General features: G+C 35.7%; 1 protein-coding gene across 5 annotated transcripts in view; it reads right to left on the reverse strand.

Annotated features, from left to right (window-relative positions):
- Positions 1-8,376: 8,376 nt before the first annotated feature.
- C2CD5 (C2 calcium dependent domain containing 5) overlaps positions 8,377-27,937 on the reverse strand; it is a 96,173-nt gene continuing 76,612 nt past the window's right edge. For 2 of the 5 annotated variants that reach the window (XM_028113188.2, XM_028113184.2), the window contains 10 exons: positions 27,807-27,868; positions 27,493-27,591; positions 26,722-26,811; positions 26,156-26,243; positions 25,132-25,218; positions 15,716-15,766; positions 14,720-14,821; positions 13,216-13,406; positions 10,363-10,509; positions 8,377-9,697 (listed from right to left, as the gene is read on the reverse strand). In XM_028113188.2, the coding sequence (XP_027968989.1) occupies positions 9,566-9,697; positions 10,363-10,509; positions 13,216-13,406; positions 14,720-14,821; positions 15,716-15,766; positions 25,132-25,218; positions 26,156-26,243; positions 26,722-26,811; positions 27,493-27,591; positions 27,807-27,868 (1,049 nt within the window). In that variant the 3' untranslated portion in view covers positions 8,377-9,565. The remainder of the gene's footprint in view (positions 9,698-10,362; positions 10,510-13,215; positions 13,407-14,719; positions 14,822-15,715; positions 15,767-25,131; positions 25,219-26,155; positions 26,244-26,721; positions 26,812-27,492; positions 27,592-27,806; positions 27,869-27,937) is intronic. The other 3 variants (XM_028113186.2, XM_088025982.1, XM_028113185.2) reach the window with 2 other exon arrangements.

Consider the following 27,937-nt stretch of genomic DNA (forward strand, 5'->3'; position numbering starts at 1 on the left):
TTTGTGTGTGGGAGAGGGGGAAGGGTTTCACACCTAAGTACTTCATAACCTAGTACCTGGGTTATTTGAAGATAGACTGTGATAAATTAAAAGTATATATTGAGGGGCGCCTGGGTGGCTCAGTTGTTGAGCGTCTGCCTTTGGCTCAGGTCATGGTCCCGGAGTCCGGGGATGGAGCTCCGCATCAGGCTCCCTGCTCCGTGGGAGGCCTGCTTCTCCCTCTCCCACTCCCCCTGCTTGTGTTCCCTCTCTCACTGTCTCTCTCTATCTCTCTCTGTCAAATAAATAAATAAAATCTTAAAAAAAAGGGGGGGCATCTGCCTTTGGCTCAGGTCATGATCCCAGGGTCCTGCAATTGAGACCCCTGCCTGGCTCCCTGTTCAGCAAGAGTCTGCTTCTCCCTCTCCCTCTGCTCCCCCCCATGCTCTATCTCAAATAAGTAAAATCTTTTTTTAAAAATTGCAATACATAAATATGTCAATATGTTGAACACCTTAAACTCACACAATGTTATATGTTAATTTATTAATAAAATTAATAATGAAAATTTAAAAATAAAAACACTGAACTCATAAAAACAGAGTAGAATGGTGGTTACCAGGGGCTGGGCATTGGGGGAATAGGGGAGATGTTGCTTAAGGGCACAAATTTGCAAACGGTAGATAAAATAAGTCCTGGAGCTCTAATACACAGCATAGTGATTATAATCAACAATATTGTACTATAAACTTCAAAGTTGCTAAAAGATTATATCTTAATTGTACTCACCACAAATAATACACCTGGAAAATCCAAAACACTTGGAAATTAAACAACATTCTTTTAAATAAACCATTAGTCAAAGAGGAAGTTAAAAGGAAATTATAAAATACTTTTAATTTAATGTAAACTTTTAAAAATGCATCAAAATTTGGAGATACTATTAAAGTAGTGTATAGAGGGGAATGTATCAGACTAAATACTTATATTAGAAAAGAAGAAAGGCCTCAAACCAATGATCTTTTTCCACCTTAAGAAACTAGAAAAATAAGGGCAAATTAAATCAAAAGCAAGCATATAAAGGAAATATAAAGATAAAAGTAGAATCAAATAAAACTGAAAAAAGAGGAAAAATCAACAGAGAGAAATCAATGAAGCCAAAAGCTGGTTCTTTGAAAAGATCAATAAATGAGATGAACTTTTAGCTAAACTGATCAAGAAAAAAAAGTGAGAAGCCACAAATTACCTATATCGGGAATGAAAGAAGACACATCACTACAGAACCACAGGTATTAAAAAAATAATAAGGATGGGGCGCCTGGGTGGCTCAGTCATTAAGCGTCTGCCTTCAACTCAGGTCATGGTCCCAGGGTCCTGGGATCGAGCCCCGCATGGGGCTCCCTGCTCAGCGTGAAGCCTGCTTCTCCCTCTCCCACTCCCCTTGCTTGTGTTCCCTCTCTCGCTGTGTCTCTCTGTCAAATAAATAAATAAAATCTTAAAAAAAATAAAAATAAGGAAACAGTATTAATAATTTTTTACCAACAGATTTGACAATTTAGAAGAAATGGACAAATTCCTTAAATACAAACTACCAAAGGTTACACAAGAAGAAAAAGATAACCTGAATAGCCCCATATCTATTAATAAAACCAATTTATGGGTTATAGACATTCCAACAAAGAAAACTCAAATTTGCCAGCTTTATGGCAAATTCTATCACACATTTATGAAATAAACAGCATCAATTATAGACAAACTCTTCAGGAAAACAGAAAAGGAGGGAACATTTGGTTTAACATTTGAAAATCAGTAAGTGTAATCACCATATCAACAAAGAATAAGATTAATATGATCTTCTCAGGAGGAGAATAAGCATTTGACAAAATTCAAAGAAGTTCTTGGGAAAACCCACAGATAACATCATACTTAATAGTGAAAGACTGAATGGCTACCTTGGAGATCTGGAAAAAGGTTAGGATGCCCATTCTTACCATTCTACGTCATACTTAATATTTAAACCAGTCTACATTATACTTGATATTTTAATAAGCTGATTATTAATAAGGCCATTTTGGTAAGGAGCAAGAAAAATAAATAATATTCATTCAGAGTCCCGATGCACAATCACGACAATGACTGTCTACATAAAAACCTCATATAATAACCAAAAAAAGCTACTAGAATCAATACACAACTGCAAGATACAAGATCAATGTAAAAAAATCAATTCTATTTGTATACACTAAAAATAAATAACTGCTGAAAAATTAAAATTAAGGCAGTGTGCGCCCTGAGGTCCCCCGGATCTGTCTCTTGCTTCAACAGTATTTAGACAGAACAGACCCAGTGCCTCCCCTTCTACCAGCCTCCCACCACCCTGCAACCTCTTTCCCCAGTGGCAACCTTCGGAGGCATCTCCTTGGCCACCCTCTGCCTCTGGGACCAGCCAACATCCTATTTTGAGCTTAGCTCCTTATTACTGATCAACCCATGAGCTCCCGGATTCCTCAGAATTATTCCACCCAGATGGAGACCACCGTCAACCGCCTGGTCAACATGCACCTGCAGGTCTCCAACACCTACCTCTCTCTGGGCTTCTATTTCCACTGTGGTGACGAGGTGGCAATGGAGAGGGTTAGCAAGAGCTGGCTGAGAAGCGCGAGGACACTGACCTTCTCTAGAAGATGCAAAACCAGCGCGGAAGCCGGCTCTCTTCTAGGACTTGTAGAAACTGTGCCAAGATGACAAGATGAGTGGGGCAAAGCCCTGAACTCCATGGAACCTGCCAGAGTCCGGGCGAAGAACCGGAAGCCAGCCCTCCCGCCCCGCGTGCCCGGCTTCCGTCTGCGCAGAGGCACATCTCAGAGACTTCCTGAAGAACCACTTTCTGGGTGAGGAGGTGAAACTCATCAAGAAGGTGGCGAGCACCTGAGTCATTTTTGCAGGCCGGCCAGCACCGAGGCCGGGCTGGGCGGGTATCTTTTCCTCTCGGAAAGCCTCCAGAGCCCAGCGGCCTCTGAGGGGCCCCTCGGGCATCCCCCTAATGCCAGGGCTTGTACGGGAGCCCCTCCCTGCAGCCACTAGGCAGCATTCTAAACCACCCTGGAGCCCTCTCCTAAGCTGTGGACCAAATGGAAACAATAAAGCTTTTTACAGCAGAAAAGAGAAAAGAAAATTAAAACAGTACCATTTATACTAGGACCAAAAAACATGGAGTACTTAGATATAACCCCCCCAACACACACACACACACACACACACACACACACACACACAAGATTTGTGCAAGATTTGTGTATTGAAAACTACAAAATATTGATGAAAGAAAGTAAAACCTAAATGAAGAGAAATAACATGTTCATGGATTAAAAGACTCAATATTGTCAATTATCCCTAAACTGATCTATAGATTCAACACAAACCCAGTTTTAAAAAGGATTTTTTTTAACATAAAGCTATCCTAAAATTTACATGGAAAAAACAGAGGAACTAAAATTGTCAGAAATATTTTTTAAGAATGTGAACCAAGTTTTAAGACTCACATTCCTTGATCTCCAGACCTATAAAATTAGAAGAATCAAGATCGTGTAATATTAGAAAAAGGGTAGATACGTGGAACACATGACAGATCCAGAAAGAAACCCACACATCTATATGTGGTTTCAACCAATTAATCAATTTTCAACAAAGATACCAAGTCAGGCAAATGTAGAAAAGTTCATCTTTTCAACAAATTGTGCTCAGCAATTGGATATCCATGTGCAAAAAAGAGAGGAAAAGGGGGAGAAAACCCTTAACCCATACCTCACATCATATACAAAATGTAACTTGAAATGATCATGTACCTAAAAGTAAAGCCAAAAACTGAAATTTCTAGAAAACCTTTGCAATGTTGGGTCAGGCAAAAATTTCTTAGAACACAGAAAGCACAAACCACAAAAGAAAAAAAAAAGTCGACTTCATCAAAATTAAAAATTTCTGTTCCCCACAACATCAAAATTAAAAATTTCTGTTCCCCACAACACAATGTTTGAAGAATGCAAAATAAGCCACAGACTGAGAGAAAATGTCTGCAAAATGCGTATTAAAAAAACAACCAACCAACCTCTGATATTTGGAATTTATAGGAAACTCTCACAACTCCATTGACAGTTGGATTGAGCACTAGGAACGGAAACTTGGCAGGCTTCCTTGTCCTGGAGGAAATAGGACTACCTGCTAAAGAATCAAGCAAACCTTTGCAGGAATCTTGGCGTTATCGCTGCGGGAGACCAGCATCGACTGTTTTACTGTGCGGAACAACATTCCAACAGCGACATCATGTGGCAGTGAGAAGCAAACGCAACAGTGTTCCACAGACCTTCCTGAGGCTTCACGTTAAAGCTTGGGTGTGGGGAAGCTGCTCTTAAAGTCCTGAGGACTGCATTGAGGCCCTAGAGTTCTTGGACAATTTTAGAAGTGGAGATGACCTCAAAGGTGAGAGATTCTGGATTTATCCTAATTAGTTGGGTGGGTATTCAAAAAATTAATTAGAAAAATAAAAGATATCTGTACTTTATATCCTGAGTTTGTGAAGCATTTCATATTACCATAAATAGCACTATATTGTAATTTTATACTTTATACATGGCCATAGTTTAAATTTATAAGAACTTTGTATTAGTTTTCTATTGCTTCCAAAACAAACTATCGCTAACTTAGTGGCTTAAATAAGTTTATTATTTTACAGTTCCTTAGGTCAGAAATCTGATATGGGTCTTGCAAGGCTAAAATCAAGCCACTAGCAGGGTTCTGTTCCTTTCTGGAGGCTCTAAGGAAGACTCCATCTCCTTGCCGGTTTGAGTTGTTAAAATTCAGTTCCTTGCAGTTATAGAACTGAGAACCCCATTTTCTTGCTAGCTGTCAGCTGAGGGCCATTCCTGGAGTCTAGAGGCCACCCACATTTCTCAGCTTGTTGCTCCCTTCTACCTTCTTCAAAGCCAGGAAGGGCAGCTTGAGTCCACCTCTCATAGAATCTCTCTCACCTACTCTTCTACCCTCCTCTTCCATTTTTGAGGTTTCCTATGATTAGAATCTAGGACCCTTGCAGATAACCATAGATAATTTCCCCATCTCCAGGCCTTTAACTTTGATCACATCTGCGAAGTCCCTTTTGTCCTGTAAGGTAATATATTCACAGGTTCTGAAAATTAGGCTGTGGACATTTTTGAGGGGGTGAGGTTATTCTGCCTACCATAGATATATTGGTGTGTGTTTTTTTTTAAAGATCTTTTATTTTTAAGTAATCTTCACACCCAACGGGGGGCCCGAACCCACAACCCCAAGATCAAGACTCACGTGCTCCACCAACTGAAACAGCCAGGCACCCCTAGGTTTTTTAATATTTAAAAATCTAATCTTGAAAGTATCTTGACTTTCCTACTGGGGAAAAGGCAAATTTTTAGATAGCATTTACCCAATTATTCCTAATCTCTATTTCGGCCTGGTTCCTTATTCCCCTCCATTGATTCTATACTAGGGGTTTCAAAATGTTTCAATAAACCTCCTGAGGTAGTATGCAGAATTTCAAGTGTTTGCTTATTTTTCTGGGGAAAAGTTGCAGAGTTTAGGTCAGATTCTCAAAGTATTCTGTGAAAGGCCCCCCCTTGGGGGGGGGGGAGAGGGAAAACTACAAAACTGTTTGTAAATAATGTGTTACTTTCATATAACATGCATTTTCATGCCTTCACACTTTTATGCATTTTGTTCCATGAAATTGGGTGGTGTAGTGGAAAAGGTATAGGCTTTGAATCTCCCTCAGATTATCTGGCTCAAGCTAAGACTGACTAAATGTGATGGCATTTATCTAGTAAGAAATAAGGAAGGGTATCAAGTTTGGTGGGGAGCCACCGAGATGAGAGCAATTCAGGACATGTTTGATGAACCTTCAGGAACCTCCAAGATAACCAAAAAATCAAGGGGAGATAATATTAATTAAGGGAATCTAAGAAAGAAAAGGTAGTCATATTGTCCATAATAAAATTAAATGTTTGGATATGATAAAAAGGTAGCATAAATTATGTTGATGGACAACAAAATAAGGGGAAATTTTGTCAAACACATGGCAAATTACCAACAAGGTAAACTCCAAAGAGAAATTCAATTTTCACAGAAAAGTGCCAACTCAATTTAAAAAACCGCTTTATTCATAATAGCCAAAAATGTTGTCTATATGTAGATGCACCCACTACACTAGGTGAAAGTTATCAAGCATAAGATTCCGGAGCACCTGGGTGGCTCAGTTGGTTAAGCATCTGCCTTCAGCTCAGGTCATGATCCCAGGGTCCTGGAATCGATCTCCAAGCAGGGAGTCTGTTTCTCCCTACCCACCCACCCCCATCCCCTTGTATTCTCTCTCTTACTCTCTCTCTCAAATAAATAAAATCTTAAAAAAGAAAAAAAGCACAAGATCCCATTTACAAAAAAGGAGAAGTGGACTGACTGCCAAAGGGCAGAAGGGAAACCTGGGGTGATGGAAATGTGTTTTGTGTGTGTGTGTGCATGTGTGAGATGGAAATGTTCTCTTGTGTGATGGGGATGTTCTTTACCTTGGTTACACAACTGAACCTATTTGTCAGAGCCCCTTGAACTGTACATTTAGATTAATTTTACTGAATGTAAATTATCACTCCTTAGCAGATTAATAGAGATGTGATGGGAAAGAGGAGAAAGCCAGGCAAAAAGGTAAAAAATAAAGCCACTCTATTTAAAATTGTGTATGTAATCCCGTCTATACATTAATGAAAAATTGTATGTATGTATAAAAAAAGCTTGTCAGCAATCCAATACTTGTATCATTAGCATACAAAGGGCAGAGGAGTTGGAAGCCAGATTGCAATGGATTAGGGAAAAGAAGGAGATGGAAGTGGGACAGTGCAGTTAGCAAATCTAACATTGGCTAAGTTTTGTAGTTTACCCTTGGAGCAGCAATAACGAATGAAAGAGATACATATGAGGCCTGCTATAAATACTGTAACTGGCCTCAGTATTCCCAAAAGAGTAAGTCCCAGCCCATCTGTAAAAATTATCATTTTTGAGGAATCCACACGAAGGAAAGAGCAGCAGCTCTTGGGGTATAGGGCAACGTTAGCTTTTCCGCAAGAAGCCTAGCTTGGCATGGGCTGATTATGCTTCAGAGGTAGAGCACATGAGCAAATGGCCCCTGTGAGCAGACAGAGAGCAAGCCTGAGTAGTTAAGGAAAGTCTAGCTCTTTTAGAAATCAGCGCAGGCCTCTGTTGAGTATACAATTGTTCATACCAAAATGGAGCGAATGCTACTTTCATGTTCAAGAATTAGTAATAATGCATGGGGCGCCGGGGTGGCTCAGTTGGTTAAGTGACTTCTGACTTCTCCCTCTCCCTCTGCCCCTCCCCCTGCTCATGCTCTCTCTCGAACTCTCTCAAATAAATAAAATCTTTTAAAAAAATAAAAATAAATTATCATTTCCTTTGGGAAGCTACCTCCATCTCAAGCTATGCCTACCTTCTCACTTAATAGTGTGGGTTTCAGAGCCAGATTGCCTGTGCTTGAATCTTTTGGCAGATCAAACTCTACTCAGATTCCTCAACTATAAAATAGGGCTTAACTATGATATTTACCTCTAACTCATAGGGTTTCTGTAAAGATTAAAAGGGTTAATACAAAAATATATTTATTAGGGACACCTGGGTGCCTCAGTCGGTTAAGTGTCTGCCTTTGGCTCAGGTCATGATCTCAGGGTCCTGGGATCTAGCCCCGCATCGGGCTCCCTGCTCAGTGGGGAGACTGCTTCTCCCTCTGCTGCTGTTCCCCCTGCTTGTGCTCGCTCTCTCTCTGACAAATAAAATCTTTAAAATTATATATAAATATATATATTATACTGCCTGGCATATAGTAAGCATTCAGTAAACATTAACATTAGCAATTGTTAGAGTGTATGTATATACATATACATATACACGCGATAAACATATATATATACCACATATATATGAATAGTGTGTATATGTATATATATTTAAAAATTTAGCTTTATTCATATACATATATACACACACACATACACATATACATACACACAGCACATTTTACAAATTATTTACTAGTGTAGCCACTGAAAATAAGCTCTGTGATCATAGGAACTTAAATGTGTTTTGTTCACTGCCTCAAACTGTGCCCTGGGATCTAGTAGGCATTCAGTAGTTGTTGAATGTGAATACCTACTGACCAAAGACCATGAAGTGCCCCAAGGATTACAGTAGCTACACAATGGATGTTTGCTGACTGCAGGAATGAATGGAGGTGACCAGATGGAAAGTGATTTCAGACTACTGGCAGTACTATACTACACAAAGAGGCAAACAAGAGATTTAGCAATATTCCAGTTTATAAACTTTTTATTTAAAAAATAAAATTATAAACAAAATACAGAAAAATATTGACACCTGTGATAACAAGGAAATGACTCCTAATCTTTAGGGTAGTTTGTTATCCTGAAAGAGCAAAACCATAAGTTTTATAAAGAAATTTTATTGTGCAAAGGAGGAATGTACTTTGTAAGGTTCATTTACAATAGGTATTTGGCATTGACAGAAAAAGTATTTCTATGTATACATTCAACACTTTGCAGCGTATTTACATTCAAGTTACATTTCCAAATTCTATGCCAAATACAATCTAACTCACCATCAAAAATCCCTAAGATACAATTCTGTTTATTTGGTAGGAGTGCAGTATGATTCTATCAGAAATAATTTTTGTTCCTACTAGATCAATTATACCCTAACTACTTCAACAAAATTCACTGACCTTTTCCTTCCAGTTAAAGCCAAGCCTCTTTTAGACAAAGTAAACACTAATAAAATTTGGCCAGTTACAAAATTACATAGTTTTTTCCTCGCTCCTTACAGACATTATTAGAACTTTCAATGGAAGGACACTGGCTCTAATAAATTACTTTTTATTTTACAGTAGTTAGGATACAGTATGGATACAAGTTGCAGAATTTTAACTTCTTTTTAAAAGATGGCTGAAGCATTCTTCCTTTCGGTTGTTACCGAATAACAAATTCAGTTGTTCTCAAAATAAAACACATTAGGAAACCCACATAGTGTTCTCAAAACTTTTCTCCATTTTCTCACACATTCCTCAAATCAGATTTTATTCATTGACAATTTGTAAATTTCTTGCTTAGTTTCTCTCAATTACACTAGGATAGCTATTACAATTTCTTGATAATCTTACCATTGTTTCAAAGTATGATTTTATTTAAGTCAACATAAATTACCAGTAACTTCCATCTCTGCTACAGTTCTCTGAGAAATCTATCTGAATTTGGTGAGGAGTCAAGATTCCATGGGGACTGACTAGGACTAGCAAACAAAACATCAAGATTTGACAATTCTCATGCCTCCAAGAGATTCCAGATAAATCAAATCTACTCCTAATGTACCAATTCTTTCTTAATTATCTCAAATTAAGTTCACTTTTAAAAGTCCAGTAAGATAATGAAAGATAAAACAATGGAGACAGATGAATTTCACTGAGTTGAGCTCTTTCTGATTTACTTCAGGTTGTAACTTCTCCTCCAGCACATGATGGGGGGCAGTTGGTAGTAGGCTGCTGAGCTGACACCACTTCTAATTCAGATTCACGAACAAAAACCACTGCATCACCACTTACATTTATAAGACACTGTGCCTATACAAACAACAGGAAATGTTCAATCACCAACCCAACAATCTGCTCACAATTTTCTGTTATTTTAGGGCCAGTTCTACATAGCTAAAAAAGCACAGGCTTTTAAGTCACTTGGAAAAGATAGACAACCCAATAGAAAAATGAACAAAGGGGAAAAAAAGAAGGCAACTCACAAGAAAGGAAACTCAAAAAAACCCCACTGACAGAATTAAGTTTTTTAAAGGAAACTTTAACAATTCTAAGTGAGCCATTATATGAACAATACTGATAAAAGAAATTTATTCTAAAATTAATCCTAAGCAACAATTCTTTGCCCCCACTAACAGAAGTATTTATTAAGAATAATAATTGGAACGTACTCTTCACCACTACGGCAATTAGAACTAGACAGATCATAGTCCAAACTAAAGGTTGTCCCTCACAGTAACTTAGGAGCTAAACTTCCAAAGGTATTTAAGAATACCCAGATGTGAAAACAGCATCTGATCTATGTATGACCATGGTTATTAATATATTTGTTAAAACATGTTTCAGGCATCTAGAATCAAAAAGTTCTGAAGAGCAATTCTCTTTGGTGGAGGTTGGGGGGAGGGTGGGAGATGGGAAAGCCATAGGGGAGGTAAATCCTCAGGTTCCCCCAAAAGAAGTTTTTGACTACATCTCACCTGGTTTTTATTTGGATTCTCCATGAAGACACACTGCTTCATTATGTAGGAGACAACGGCATTCCCTCCTAATGCAGCAACATGAGCTCTCACCATTGCAAACACTTCAGCAATAAAAGCATGGAGAAAACCACTGACTCCTCCTTCCTAGAAAATAATATGAAAGAAAATCAAACTGTAGACATGACTGTATATAAAAAGCCAAAAAATATATATTAAAACATCTTAAATAATCTTAATATAATGGATGGATCATTTTAATTTCCCTCAAAACAGGGATTTGTTGCATGAATGAACAAACAAACCTTTACTGAACACATGTCTGTGATGGGGATTAATATCCTTACTTCACAGATGATAAAACTGAAGTCAGAGAATGTGTCATATGCCCATGACTATGACCACATAGGTAATAATAAATGGCAGAGCAAGAATTCAAACTGTTTCTCCAACTTCAACGTCTCCATCAAATCATTCCTATCACTCATAGAAATTGATGGTAAATATAAACAATAAAACTTCTCTGCTCTCCATATCTCCCATTCCGAAGCATGTTCCAGGGTACATCTGCCTTTTTATCAGTTTCTCAAACCTATCAAGCACTTTTCCTGCCTCAGGTGCATGCTGTACATACTGTTTCTGAAGGCTCCTCACCCAATTTTCCGCCAGGATAACTCTTATTCAATTCTTCAGGTCCCTGTTTATATGTAACTTTCTCAGAGAAATGTTCCCTAACTATCAGATCTAAATTAACTTCCCCTGTTGAATTCTCTGATAGCCTCTATTGTATTTCTTTATATTACTTACTATCACTAGTAATTATACATTAGTTACATGATAATTTGTTGAATGTTCACCATGCTCCATTTCACTAGACTGTAAATTCCATCAGGTCAGAGACTGCCATCTGTTTTGCTCATAACTATATGCTAACACCTAGTTCAATAGGTGCACACACTAAGCATTCCATACCTATTTGTTAGGGAATGAATCCAGTAGTTTAGGGAATGTTTTCAGTATTCAAAAATAAAACAGAAACCAAAGTCTAGCTGAGAGCCTAAAATGCTTTAGAACCTAAGTTTTCCATGAATTCTACTGGAGGTTATTTACAGTCTAAGAAGAAATTTCCAACTTTAAACTGGAAGTTAAGGGCAAAATTTAATGCACTGTTAAAAACATTTGACCAGATCACACCTTACTAAAATGCCAGAGGATCCTATATATAGATCCTACATATAAAGGTAGCTCTTTGTAATTAAGGAATTGAGGTATTTCAGCCTACCTCCAACTCAGTCATAGCTCAGTACATTTTTTTTCTTTTACTTGTATCTGTTTTCCTCCTGCCTTTTAAATCTCGAAATTCTGATGGCAGAGTAATAAAGACTACAGAGGGGTAATTCTTAGAAGATTACATAATAGAAAGCAAATAACTTATCAAGCAATGAATAAATTTGGGATATTATGCCATCCAGTTAATATTACAAATCTCTGTTGAAGGGAAATCTACTATGAAGCAACATTTTGGGGGTATGGCTGCTTAAGCAGTAGAGAAGGCACTTAGGAAATAAAATTTTATGGACTACAATAATGCAATATCTATGTACTATTAAGAGCAACTGGAAAGTTAATTCACCAATCTATACCAGCTTCTCACACCCAACTTTGTCAAACTTAAATGGGCTTAAAAGTGTCACCTATTTTAATTCTATATTAGAAAGGGTTTTGAGACTATATTAAGTGTCTTTTCCATCTCAACACAATTAGAATATGATTTAAAACCTAATGTATCATAAAGGAAACATCCATCTAACCAATCTGTCAGAAGTCATTCCCTCATTTACACAAAAATACCTATGTCTACTCTGCCAGGCACTGTGCCAGGTACAGGATGGTGAGCATGATATTAAAAAATAGCATGAGGGCTGGTCTTGATCTCAGCTCAGATCCTGATCTCAGGGTCATGAGTTCAAACTCCATATGGAGCCTACTCAAAAAAATCGTATGAGGACTATTATTTCTAAGAAAGTGTAGAAACATTGACGGTGAGACAACGGGAAAAAAGCATAGTTAAGTCATCTTTATAATGCACACACTTTTAAAAAATACAAACTGCTGAAGAGTTTATTGGGTTTTGTAACTATTCAATAAAAAATTTCCCTATTCACAATATTAATTTGCTCTAGCCTTATTTCATAACGTAAGACACAATATAAATATAATTTTTTTCTTGAGTTTAAATTCCTGTGTAATTAAAGATATAATAGGCTGACTGTAATTCTTAAATTTGACCACATCAAAACATTATTACTACAGTTACCCAGTAGGAGGTAAGAATGTGAATAAATGGCATTCTCATGTACTTTTGGAGAAGTGGGAATAAAATGAGCAGCCTTCTTTTTCAGGGGGAGAAAATGATAAACTATCCCCATAGACATCTATCTATAATATAGTCCTTTACGATTTCTAAATGTAAGGCCTCAAAAACTGTTATTTAAATATATCTCAGACAAATAACTGAGGAAACTAAGCTGTTCTTTCAGGCTGTTTCAAATCTCTAATCAAACACAGATCAATTTACTTGTTTTATTTATCATAAGGATCTGGGATTTCTAATAATAAATGAAATTAAATCCAACATAACTCTTGTGATAATACTAGGTGCTATATGAAATTTAGTAAGTCTAATCTAGAATCAATCCATACAGGTTATTGAAAACAAAACAAAACAAAAAGGTGTGGGTATGCACACGCGTGTGTGATTACTTTGGCAAAAAATAACAATCTGGAATTTGTTTGGTTTTGTTACTAATGTCTTCAATCAGAAAATTCACAAAAACAATGTTATAAAATTACCTCACGAAGAGAAGTGGTTTCCCGAATAAAAAACATGTTAATTATCCCAAGATATTTAGTTATTTTTGCCCCAGGAATAAAAGAAAGAGGTGTCATCTTAACAACCCCAACTGTAGAATTTGCACAAGGTGGAGTTGAACGGTTCCGGAAATTTCCTTCACCCATAGGACTTGCTTTTTCAACTGTCACAGCTAAATTTGGAGAAAGAAGAAAAAAACATCAAGACCAGGTGTTGGTAACTCAATTATTCCCTAAGGTTTCCAAATAAGTGGTGACAACATTCAGCTGTCTGTGAGGCTAAGCCATGTCATGAAAGTAAAGAAATTATCATGCACTGCATGCAATTAAAAAGAGAGAGAAAGAATAACTTAAGAGGAAATGCTGGAATGGAATTCTTTTGGAAGAAAAATGGCATTCCTGCAAAAGAAAATGTTGATGCGGTGTAGCTACACACACAATGATCGTTATAAAGTGAAGAAAAAGAAAAAGCAATAGAGCATTAAAAATTATCTGCTGTAGGAACAAATTATTACAGAGAGTGTGAAAGTTGTTATATTTCCCAGTGCAGTTTTTTCCATCTTTTTCAGACGACTTCATCATTGTCAACTTGTAGATAAACCTTATGTTAACTAGTTGTAATAGGTTTCTTCTCCAAACCTTTTTGATCAAACTCGTAATTTTAAAAACTTAACAAATGACCTTGGCTGTCTAAAAGCTGATTGTTTATAAAGTAACATAAATAACAGCTACCACTTGACAAGTAACTACCATAAGCCAGACATATATATGTATATATATCTAATCCTTACAACAACCCAGCAACATAGGTATTATTATCCCCATTTTACACATGAGGAAACCGAGGCTCAGAGAAGTTAAATAACTTGTCCAAGGTCACACAGCTATTAAAATGACACTTCTAGGATCTCAAACCATATCTGGCTGGTTCCATATCCTGTGATCTTTCCTCTAAAACATTGTTTCCTCCTTTTTAATGTAAATTCTTTCACTCAAATACATTTACCTCAGAGTCTACCAAAACACATGGAGTATAAAGAACATGTAAGTTATGATGCTGATTCTAGCAATGAGATAAGAATTAACTACTTTCTATTCAGAAATACCTCATTCTTTTAGCCCTTTGGATATCACTCTTAGCCAGCTAACAGATGCCATCTACTACATAGTAGCTTGGGTCCTGGAAGAATGTCTCAATAAGAGAGTTCATAATTTCCTTCCATTAGAAGGATATAATATCTATTTATACACTTTTAAGAATACCTTCACAAAAAGTAAAATTTTAAAAACAATTGTACAGTTAAAATGAACAAATCTAAAGGCCCTTCAATAACTTTTGCTAAGTGACCATTACAGTCTGCAGCTTTCACACTCCAATACATGATTGATTGGCAATGTTATTACTGGATAGTAAGGTCTAGCCTTCACCACTGGGAAATCAGGGATATGCTTCTCAGATCATAATGTGGTAGAAACATCCGCCTACTTGTCTTAATTGATCCGCGCCTTATGGTCTGAGCTTTCAGTTTAATGAGCTCTATCCAGCTGCTGCATCTGTCTGCAAAGGAACTGTAATCAACTGACGTTGCTGAAAACACAGACAGAAAACAAAAGAAAAAACAAAGAAAAAATATGGATGACGTCTCTTACTCGTCATAACACTCCTTCTGACGTAATTTAACTGTAACTTAGAAAAAGAATGGTCCTTTTCAAGTCAGATATGAGAGATAGTAAAGAGTCAAGCTTTAGACACTGATTTGTCCAAAACCAAGTTCTCAATTAGCTGGCTGAGCGTTTTTGGTGATATCCTAGTGGTGTGGTCGCTTAGGGAAAATGGAAACAAGGTCTAACAGAAATATCAGTGAAAGGACCATACACTGCTTTAACTAACTTTATTTCCCATTCTTTTTACTTTACAATGTTTTAACTGTCTATATTTTATAACTTTAATTTACAATTCAAACTTTGTGAATAATTCCCTTCCCTATTTTTACCTTAAAATCAAAAAAATAATGAGAATCAAATGCTGAAGAATACATTAAAAAAATTACTAGTTGACTTATCTTTTATTAAAACACATTCTTTCTACCATCAGTAACAGGAAAGCCAAAGGGTCACTTTGGTCAATATTCTGTTTTCACATCTGATTTTGGCAACAAAGCTTCTGATGACATTGAGCGGGGAGGCAGGTGGGAGTCTAACAAGTTCTCCTTTTTTAAAAAAGATAGCTTTTACTATTACTGAGCTAAAAAATGTTAAAGAGCTAAGATTTTATTTTTAGAAACAGGGAAACTATTAAAATGCTAAAAATGTAAATATTAGTTTAATTAATATTTTAAAAGACACATTCTAACTGTAATAAAGCCATGTTTTGGTGTCTATTCCACTGTCCAGTGCATTTCTCCAATGTCTGTATGTTTATGCACCACCACACTAGAATTTCACACCTTTGGTGACTATTTGCTTAATTAGACAAACTCACCTCTCTGTGCAGCTGGTATACCTGAGTTAGAACTTGCACTCTCCAGGTGTTCTAATAAGACAATATGAACAACATTAGCTTGAATGCTAAGTACAAGCCAGTATCTCTTCTTTGCTGTTTGTTAATACCTCTATAAGCCAAATGAATACGAGAATATCTTTATGGCTTCATTATAAAAAGCAAACCAAATAGAAGTATTTAGGTTTTAAATGCAGTTTCTATTGATTTATGAAAACTAGCTCATTTAATAAATATCATGCCAAGGAAGACTACTTGTTACTGTAACACAAGAAGAGTTTCAGAAACATTATAGACATGAGAAAATGTAAACATAGTAACAAATGTTAGTAGGATGAAAGCAGGGTGAGAAAACTGACCAGAGAAAAGCATCAATGTATTAGGAAGAAAATCTGAAATGAAACACGGAAGGAAAATGTTTGTGTGGGGGCGCGGAGGGGGGGGGGGGAGAGCCAGTAAGATTAAAAATTACAGACCAGGCAATGACCTATGTTTCACAGATAAACACAAACTGCTTGCTTACTAGCCATAACCCTCCCCTTTGCCAACCCCCCTTCATTCAGGGACTTCACTATCAACAGCTCCCTCTGGTGGTATCAAGACGTCATAGAACTAAAAAGTGCTCCCCACAGATAGAACTAGATCCCAAACTGGAATCACTCCCTTTCCAGTAAACTTGTAAAAGAAGCATCCAGAATTTTTCTTAGTGTTTTGTATTTTTATTATAGTTATTTAAAGTATTATACAAATTTAAACAGCACTAATAAAAAAAAACTTCTTAATCTATTTTTTAAAGTTCAGACTCTACCTACATTAGCATATTTGAATTTTTGTTTCAAAGAATTTTGTAACTGAAATAGTGTTGCCAAGTTAGAAATAACTAAAAAAAAAATTGAAAATAATTTGTCACCCAGTTTTTTTTTAATTTATAAATTAAATACATATTTTTATCTCTGCTTAATGTGTTAATCTTTTGGTAATATTCTTAAATTAATAAAAGTTATACCTTTTAAAAATAAGATTTGTACAGGTTTCTGCTGATTGGGTGCAATGGGAGTATCTCTCATACTCCCCCCCTTCCCATTTTTATAAAGCAAGTGACCACTAGCTAATACTGGAAAGTGTATAGTGACTGTCATTCCTCTTATAATACTGGGCTGTTGAGTAAATGGGATCACTAGGCAGGATCCACAAAACGCCTGTGAGGGTACCATGCTATGGATGTGCCCTGACCATCATGCCCTCAGACTGAAGATCTAGGCAAGAAAACATCCTCCCTGATTCAGGATCCTGAGCTTTGGAAGCCCGGAAGGAGATGGAACCGACAGGAAGGAGACCAGAACAGAACTGACATTCAGAAGCTTACCACATCTCTAAAAGACAGCTAGTTCAGCACTGAAAAAGGCTGTAGTGCAGAAGCTGGGACAGCAAATATTTACCCAAGCTTACAAATGCCGGGACAGTCCCAGGGCTCTCCTATGTCCTATGCAGTACAGACTTGGGAGAGTACAGACTTACAGAAAATATAGTGGGCATTAGGAATTCTGTGCAAGTTTTTAAAAATGAGGGAACAGGGGGCAAAAGCTAAAAAATAATGTGAAAATGACTAAAATGAAACTATCTTCTACATCTCAGCATTATCTGGGTAATATGAAATTCCCCAGGGGCAACTGTGTATAACTTAATGACAAATGTCCACAACAAGAGCTTAAATATATAGAAAGTATCTGCTCTCATCTCTAAATATCAAGTGAAAAAAAAAGTACACAATGATCTGTAAAATACTTGTTTTTTTAAAAAATAAACAATATCTTTGCAAAGACTGACAATAAAGCTGGTTGAGGGTAGTTGCCTCTTGAAAAGGGAAATGGAGAAGGGAGTTTGATTTTGGACTGTATGATTTTTTGGTAAGATTTGAATTTTTCACCATGCACATTTATTACTTTTCCCAAAAAATTTTACAAAGGGTGGAGAAGTGGGTCTTTTCCCTGCCTCCACATATGAATGTATTTGAATTAATATCTGGGAAAAAAAAGTTTTTAAATTGCAGATAATTTTTTTAAGTTTTTATTTTAATTCCAGTTAGTTAACATACAGTGTTATATTAGTTTCAATTATACAATATAGTAATTCAACAGTTCCATACATCACCCAGTGCCCCTCACTACAAGTGCACTCCTTAATCCCCATCATCTGTTTAACCCATCCCCACTCCCCTCCCCACTGGTAACCATCAGATTGTTCTCTATAACTAAGTCTGTTTCTCTCTCGCTCTCTTTCTTCCCTTTGTAAATTGCAGATATGCTTAAGGGAAAGGTTAAAATAGATGATTTTTTTTTTTATCTCACTTAAGGAGAGCAAGTTCATCCAACATGTTTGCTAGGATCTTAATTTTTCTCTCAGAGAAAAGGCCCAAGATGAGATGGTCCTGGGAACAGCTGAACATTGGCACCTCACACATTTGAATAGCTCAGGTATCTAATGACCTCAGATTCTCACTCTGCTCTTCCAATTACAGTTTGGCTTCCAAGGTAATAGGCTTCTCACAACAGAAGGTATGGCAGGTATTAGCTGTCTGGCTCATTGATACACTAGTAATTATGGTGAAAAAGAAATAAACCCATATGTAATCTCTAAAAAAAAAAGACAACATATTTCATATTCAGGATTAGAAATCTTATTAAAATCTTTTGGGCTTTGTTGAGGAGCTAATGCCCATTGTCAGCCTTATCTATGTAGAAGAGTTTGAGACAAACACTTCTTATGTTAGGTTCCTCCCATTTTGCTGCAGAAAGTCTCAATCAAGCCACACAGCAGCCCACGTCTCTTAAAATTTCCTTTCCCACTAGATACAAGAAAATGATTACTCTGCTCCACTAAAAAGTCACCAGTAGGTGACAACCCTGTTATCCATAAATGAACAACCCTAGGAAGTCAGCAAGGCAAAAAGAACATAAGATTTTATTATTCTCTTAGTATACTCTATACTCTTAACAGTATTTAACAAGTCCTGTCAGTGGGGAAGGGGACTAACCTAGGTTAAAAGCAGTTGAGTAGAAATGAGCATATTGATGACCAACAGAAAACGATGTGGCAAGGATTCTTCCTCCCTCAATTATACATGCTCCAGTGCTTCTGAAATTTGAGACTTCTCCATTCTTCTAAATGGTCATAACGAATGACAAAGGTATCAGCTGGCTATGATAAAGCTCTACGCTGATCACTAACTCTTCTGACAAGTTGTTCGCTTTATATCGTTAGAATTTACAGATCATCTTTGTTCTGAATAATTTAAAAATATCTGAGATAATCTTATCTGGTCATCTTAAGAAAATTACTAAAACTAAAAAAAGTTCCTGAAACTTCTGAAGATTCTCTGGCAGATTAAAATATATGTAATCTGGGGCGCCTGGCTGGCTCAGTGCCTAGAGCATATAACTCTTAATCTTGCGGTTGTGAGTTCAAGCCCCATGATGCACATGGAGCCTACTTAAAAGAAAACATATGCAATCTGAAGTCTTTAAAAATGTATACTTTATTTAGTTATTTAAACATTCTTGGGGGCGGGGGATAGGGGATGCGCTTAGATGGCTGCTTGCCTTCCATTTGGGTTGTGATCTCAGGGGTCCTGGGATCCAGCCCCGAGCCGAGCCGGCTCCCTGCTCAGCGGGGAGTCTGCTTCTCTCTCCCCCTGCCCCCTGCTCATGCTCTCTCTCGCTCTATCTCAAATAAATATCTTTTTAAAAATGAATTGTTTTTTTAAAAAATAAACAGGGGTGCCTCAGTGGGTTAAACAACTGCCTTCAGCTCAGTTCATGATCCTGGGGTCCTGGGATGGAGCCCCATGTCTGGCTCCCCGCTCAGCGGGGAGTCTGCTTCTCTCTCTCAAATAAATAAAATCTTTAAAAAAATTAAAAAAACATTCTTGGGCTTTGTATTTTAAACTTTTTAAAAAGACTTTATTTTAGAGAGGGAGAGTGTGTGCATGGGGGGAGGGGGAAAGAATCTCAGACTCCTCACTGAGTGCAAAGCCCAACATGGGGCTCGATCCCAGGACCCTGAGATTATGACCTGAACCGAAACCAAGAGTTAGACACTTAACTGACTGAGCCACCCAGGTCCCTAAACATTCTCAGTTTTAAGTTATTATGATCAAAATTTGGTTTTATGTCTCTGTCGGCATTTCCATCAATCTATAATGCACTGATTAGCTATGTCCTATAACTATAAAATCTGGCTTAATGACGGACTTAAACAAATTATGTGTATAAACCTTGTCCATAATGGTATTCAAATATTGGTGGATTGATGATGAAATTGCCGTATTATAGCTAAAAATTATTAAAGCATAGAGAAAAATATAAATAGCTTCAATCTGCATAGCCCACTAAGGGGAAAAACTCAACTACCATCACAATACATACATTAGATAACAAACACAATTAGCTTCTCAATTTGGGTCATTAAAGCTTCCAGCTAAAGGTGTACAACAGCCTAAACCACTTTTCTTCAATCCCCATCTTCTATTTTCCTGCCTCTGTTTCCAGGCATCCAGTTCTCCCCTCCCTTCCAACCTTCAGATTTTCTCTTCCAAATAATACCTATTTTCATTAGTAACCCAATTCAATTTTCTTTGTTGTTTACTCCCTCTTCCTCAGACTCTGGATTTCACTGAACTCAAGCTGCCTTGAAGAAGCGAAGATTCCTTATCTCTACTTCTCCATCAATTTTCTCTTTCCTTCCTTTCTTCCCATGTCTGGGATAAGTTTCTTATACATTTTCCACTCCTTACTTTCTATTCTCCCTTCAATCTCCTTCCCCTCAGCATCTCTCTCCTTTCAGGACATCTTACTAATTGTTGGGGACATCAATAACATGGAGAACTTCAGCACTTTTTATTTTTGCTACCATTTGGTCATAATGATAAAATACATTTTATGTTTTGCTTTTTTTTTTTTAAGATTTTATTTATTTACTTGACAGAGAGAGACACAGCAAGAAAGGGAACACAAGCAGGGGGAGTGGGAGAGGGAGAAGCAGGCTTCCCACTAAGCAGGGAGCCCAATGCGGGGCTCAATCCCAGGACCCCAGGATTATGACCTGAGCCGAAGGCAGATGCTTAACAACTGAGGCACCCAGGAGCCCCAATAAAATACATTTTAAAAAGAGAGAAAAAATAGACATGCAATGAATTGTTAATACATAAAGATATTTTTAGTTTGTGCAAAGAATTGTGTAATAGTTGTTAAGAATTTAGAACCATTCATTGGCAGGATAAAATAAAAGCTAATTCTTGTAGTTTTTATAGGTTTATATTTCTAATCACTAGCTTAAAAAATGTAAGGCAAGCCATTAAATTTAAAAAATTAAACTACCTTTTAGAATCAAATTTGGCTTAACAAAAAAATAACCCTTATAGCCTCAATAAAGATAAAAAAACTTCAAATGTGATACCTAATTATGGAGTTGTATTGAGGGTTTTATTTTTATAGTGAAATCCAGATTTTGACCTATGCCTGTCACATTAATCGGCAGCTGCTTAATGAAAAGAGTACTCCTGCCAGCCTATTATGCCATTGAACGTGAGGCTATCACTCCAGCATAAAGCAAAATGAAAGCAGGAACAAAGTTGGTATAAAAGACCTTTCTTCTATACAGTTTCACCCAACAGTATATAAAAACTAAATTGACTTCATTAAATATTTTTAAAGGCTTAAACTCTCAGAATTTTAATGAAAACTATTATCCTATTATAGATTGAACTTATAAAGTACTTGATGTATTTATAGTGGCACATGATTCACACACATTTACCTAAGATCTTAAGCCCCCCAGTATGGTATCTAAGATACTAAGATTTAGGTCTTCAGACATGTATCAAAAATAATATGCTAACCTTCTATAAAAACTACATGCATATGAAATTTCTGAGATCAATTATAGTCTGTAAAACAAATCTTATTTTTTTTTACTTTTCACCCAGATTACTGTCACTCAGATTCTCCATTTTTACTGTATTTGCTCTCTCCCTTGATAACATTTTATTTTTAAAGTCTCTTAAAACCATTTCAGAGTAAAGTAGTAAATATTCAGAAAACTAAAGTACAGACATTAATGATGAGGAAAAAACATCATGGGAGTGGTATAAAAAGTTTGTTATACCATCCTTTTTCTCATAATACAGCCTCATATAAGTAATTTACATTGATGCCAATCATCTATTTTCCTTAGTATTCATCAAGAATTTTGATGACCTTCACATGATAATTTCCTGGAAGAAATTACTCAGGCTCAGCACCCTTTAATATTTCAAATCAGAAAAATCAAATACTTAGAGCAAGGTAACCAAACCAACATCAAACTATTTTGTTACCTTGAGAAACGAAACTAAATATAACAAAAGATGAAAGGAAAAAATTGAACATGGATGGACAATTCAGGCCCAGGCTTACTCTACACAGTGAATTAGGATACATGTAATTGAAGCATCTTTTCTTCACATAATATTCACTCACTTTCAGTAACATAAAAAGATAACTATCAGAAAGGTTTATCTACAAGTTAAAAGATGGAAGTATTAATATATACTGTGCATAGCTCTTGAAACTACTCTGTCAACATAAAATAAAAATTTTATTGAATCACATTTGTAATAAGAACATGAAAAATAAATTAGGATTCAAAGTTTTCAGAATTTAAAAAAAAGGAAAAAGCTCCATCAGCTTAGCGAATTGACCTAACAAAACCATAAAAACTATACATTTATTTACTTATCAATATTAGCAGTTAACTTTTAAGCCTCTTGTGGTTGCATATAAGAAAGTAGAGAAATTTTTTGAGCATTTATTCCTAGCACCCTTACCTTCCTCTCTTGCTTGTTACTTCTAAAGTGCTAAGCTTAACTTTTGCCACATATTTCTATTCTCTATTTAAAACCTTTTATGTTACAATGCTCAATTACTACATTCATATATTACACTCTATTACATTTTTCAGACCTTTTCAAAACCCCTCTATCCTCAAATCTTCCAAAATACTTTGTGATAACTTTTCTAAGTATATTTAGGATAGCCCATGTCCTCCTGAAAAGCCTTGAGAAAGCAAAGACAGTAAATAAGCATGCAATGTAAACTACAATTTACACAACAATTTATAAAAAGGTACAGGTAAACTATTTAGTGTTTACTGATGATTTTAAAATGTAACATTCAAGGAAAAGCATATAAGTTTTACAGTTAATACTTAGTAAAAAAGTTTTATATATATTAGTATTAGATGTAATGCTACTGAACACTATGAAAATGACGATGATGGCAGCACAATCTGATTCAATGGTTTTCAAACTTTTTGAAATTCTGTCTTACAACAAAATCACATACAGAAAATCAATAAATAAAAGCACACTGAATTGAAGCTGCTCCAGTTCAAGGGTGGGAAGGGGGTCCAGAGACTCCTCCACTCTCCCCTCAGCCCCTCCCACCCTGCCTGTTAGAAGGCCGTGAGGTACCTCTGAAGAAACTCCATGGTTTGGAGAAGCAGAGGTTAAAAATTATTGGTTTAACAGATTTGAAACTATTTGTAAATTTTTAATGTAACACTAGCTTTTGATTTTGATTAAATGGTTTTTGATTTGTTTTTCATAATAGAAACATGTTAATTATTGAAAAACCATAAACCAGAGAAACCCAAGGAATCAGAATTTTAAAGGGTAGAGAGAATCTTAATCTTTTCACATTTTACAGATGAGGAATTGAGGCTTAACTGGCTTATTAGAGGTTAACTGGCCCAAGTTCTCACACTATCGGTAGCAGAACTGAGAAGAGAATCGAGGTCTGCTACTTTATTACTCCACTTCATGGCCCCTCTCCACACTACAAAATAAATTGCAATATTTTAAGTACTGTTCAGATAGGGCTTATTCTACTCAAATTCTTCTTTTGTTGTTCTTCAGTTCAGAGTGTCATTTGTACAAAATAGAGTAATGACCCACAAGCACGAATGCTAATTACCTTTGAAAACATTTTGAAAGCTAATGCAGAAACTGCAAGGTATCAATGTAGATATGACAAATTTACAGAATTTAAATCCAATCTTCTACAGAAATCAGTAATGATTAACAAGGTAAAACTGAGCTAATAGGGACCCGATCTGCATAAATATATATACACCTATATATTAGCAATTGATCAAATCTTTTTGTTGTTGCTGATTAGATTTTTGGTTTTGGTTCCCCCCTCCACATCGCACCCCTTCCATTGCAGGGTAAGGATAAACGAAACAACACCTAAAAGTGATTTGGAATTAACCTTATGTTAAATACCAGTTTCTGTATAAAGTAGGTATTTTTTTAAAAAATTCTGTCTAGCCAGTTCTAAGGAAGATTCTTCACAGTTCTTTTTGTTCTGGAAGCTGTATTTAATTTATGAATCGGAACTCAAATTATCTTTGGATTTGATTTTTTCCTGTCTGTTCTTTCAAGGAGTTCAATTATGCTAAAATTCTCTATTAGGTTCTAAATTAGAATTTTAACTTAGATAAAAAAAGAAAGAAGACCACAGTTACCATGTTAGAAAGTTCAGAATCTGAAAGTAGCTTATCTTTTCATCTTCAAAATATGAGACAAGATCTGTTTATCTACATACATAAACAGGCCTTGCACTAATTTAGTAAAGACTCTACTGACATAGATGCAATTGTGAATGTAAAACTATTCTGTATCATAACTAATGCTATGAAATAAGGTATAGTAATTCTGAAAATTCGTATAAAAAAAATTGCCCTGAAATCAGAAGAGAAATAGAAAATACTACCTCCCATTAGTACAGATCTAGGTAGATTTAATTTATTAGGTTAAGAGACTATCATTTTGCATTTGAAAATAGGGCAGAATCTTTTGAAGTACATAACAATGTTTCTCAATAATAACCAAGACACTCAAAAGACAGCTCATCCCTTTCTCACTTGTACTACCCCAACCCAAACCTCTCTCCACATTTCTTCTGAAGAAAATCAGTATTTTGTTGTTTATAAAAATCTAAAAATTTTTGTAAAATTTCTATTGTGGCTGGAAAAAACCTTACCAGATATAAATATCAATATATCACGTGTGAATAGTTACTTTGGGAAATCCAGATCTCTGAAAATAAAATTTTAATACATTTGAAGTATAAGAATGGAACATCACATGATGCTCCTTAAACTTTAATAATTTATGATGAGATTACTGGAGAAATTAAAATAAGAGGAATATTACTCTCTCCCCTGTATGAACATGAAGAAATAGACAATGAGGGAATGAAGAATAAATCATCTCAGGATTAAGTAAAACTGCCTACGATGAAGAAGTAAAAGGAACTAGAAACTAGGATTTGTGTTTGCATTTCCCTCACTTAACCAACCTTTAGCTGGTGGAAAAGGATGAGAAGGAAGTGAATCTGAACAGAGCTCCAGTGGAAACTGCAGAAGTTCTTCATTATCTGTAGAGGCTTGAGAGGCAAGAAAAACACTGCTTATTTAGTAATGACCTAGTATTAATTTTTTTAAATTAAGAATCTGGGATAAAATATTTTTCCCCCAATCCAATTTATTCTGGTTATTTTCTTCTTGGTTTCTCCCAGGGAGACCCACCCTTCACCTGCACAATGATGAGAGATGCTATCTTTCCCGCTAGGACTGTTGTGAGTCTTCGAAAAAATACTAAGTATAAATCTCTTAGCACAATGCCTTCCAAATAATAAGAACTCAATAACAACTATTATTATCCTATTCTTTGTACCATACTGGTTCTATGATACTTAAACCAGCTATTTTCTATCTTCTTTGATAAATATCTGAACGCAATTGTTTAATACATCTCTATTTGACATTAATTTAATGCTTCACATGTAGAATGTAATCAACTATAAAAATTTTAGACTAATCGTGAATATTTTATTTAGCTGCTAAGTACTTAAATTTTAGAAAGCATGCTATTTCCCTCTCCTTTTTTCAGAACACATAGCAATTTTTAACAATTTGAGTTTCTTTGGAATATATTAAAAATGGCACTTCCTAGATTTTTACTGGATAAAGGACAACTCTGAGGACCTTTCCTAAGAAAAATATGTGGTGCTTACTACATCAGTAGGTTCTCAGATGCCTTGAAGACCTCCCCAGAGATCCTAGGACAGAAACCTCTAAATTACCACAGAATATGCTATAACCTAAGTCTAAAAAATAGCAGCATTCTCCATGTAAATAAACACCTGTCAACCAGGTATTCACGTGTGAAAAATACCAAGTCAACCACAAAGTTAGCTTGATAAACAGAAAAAGTGACAGTATCTCTTCTTCAAGAAACAAGTCATTTATTTAATCTACCTTTTTCACTTAACTATAACTGTAGACAAACATTAACTATGCTCCCATCCATCACAGGTTTACCTCTTTGCAATGACTTTTCAACATGTGTTTTTGTGGTCTGTAAAGCCTGATTTTTGTCAAAAGTTATTGCAACTGCTGTGACTGTAACCTAGAATTACAGAAACAATATGGTTAGCAAAATAATCACTTACAAAATAAGTTTCTCAAAAATCTTCAGTACAATGGAACAATTTATATTAACTGGCTAATCTGCTTTTGCTGGTTAAGATTCTCAACCAGAATTACAGATAACCTCAGATATTTAGACTACAACTGAGTCTGACACATATACCTAACCCTAGATATTCCAGAAAGAGCTCAAGTACCTTCTCTAAAATATGGAGACCAAAGAAATCCCACATAAGAACACATCCTATTGTATATATGCTAGAAATGTGATTCTACCTTTGGATAATTTGGAGTTCAGAAAAATAAAACATATGTGGTCTGATTCATTCTAGTGTGTTTGTTTAAAAATATTTTGAAGTAAAATCCTTTATTTTTATTCAATTATGGCAGATTTATAATATTAAAACATCAGATAAACGTTAGAAATCTTCTTTAATAATAAACTGAATCTTAATTACCTGTATTAATTCATCTTCAGGCAGAGATACTGTAAAATTTACATGACAAAGGCAGCAGGGGATCATAGACCGCAGTTTAAAATACAGACTCTAAATAACAGAAAATATTAGTAATATCACTTCTTTTCATTAAAAAAAATTTTTTTTAAAGATTTTATTTATTTATTTGACAGAGAGAGACACAGCAAGAGAGGGAACACAAATAGGGGGAGTGGGAGAGGGAAAAGCAGGCTTCCCGCCGAGCAGGAAGCCGGATGCGGGGCTCGATCCCAGGACCCTGGGACCGTGACCTGAGCCAAAGGCAGACGCTTAACAACTGAGCCACCCAGGCACCCCTAAAAATTTTTCAAAACTGATTTTTCACTGAACATTATATCATGGCAAAAGAAAGTTTAAGGGATTAAAACAAAGCTGGTCCATTTCTATTTTGTGTATTCTTACATTATTTTAAATATTTAAGCAGACAATAAGATTTAATATTTATCAGTCATAAAAATATGAGAAAAAATTTTTCACTTATATATACAATAGATTTCTATGAAGCTTAAAATTATGAAATAACTTAAAATGTATTTCTTTAATAGTGTGGCATATTAAGATGGAGAGGACAGCTTTAGCATTTTACCAGTGAGAGTTAAGATTAATACAATATGTAAATAAAAATCATTCAACCCACAACTGTGTAAGATATTCCAGATAATATACACACTTTTTTAATTTCATAATTCTTAGGAGATTTAACCAAAATATAGTTAGTCAAAAGGTTCCTACCTTGAGCAAATTTTCACAGAGATCATTAAAGTTCTTATTAAGGGCTTGATTAGTCAGGTTAAGGCTGCTTAATCGGATTACTCTTACTGATGTGAACATCTAAATATGGGGAGATATAATAGCATGTCACTTTATTATTTTTAACTGAATACTGTAACAGTTGATAAAACTGCCAAATAATGAGTAATAATAAATAATGTGTTATGAAAAAGGCTAACATTTTAGTTGCAATAAGGTGGTCAAAGAGAAAACATAAGAAGGAACTTGCTAAAATCACATTACGTTGTATTTGCTTAAAATTATGAAAGGCTTACCTGTATTTCAGATGTCCAGTTATTTATACCAGGCATAATTTCTGTATTACAACTATAAAAACCTGTCAAAATAAATCACAGTTAAACTATTTGATAATATTTCATCTATTTTTATGTTAAAGAATAACATT

The sequence above is a fragment of the Eumetopias jubatus genome, unplaced genomic scaffold (assembly GCF_037043125.1).
Source record: "Eumetopias jubatus isolate StellerSeaLion01/CBP00866 unplaced genomic scaffold, mEumJub1_p1.0 scaffold_8, whole genome shotgun sequence".
Taxonomy (NCBI): domain Eukaryota; kingdom Metazoa; phylum Chordata; class Mammalia; order Carnivora; family Otariidae; genus Eumetopias; species Eumetopias jubatus.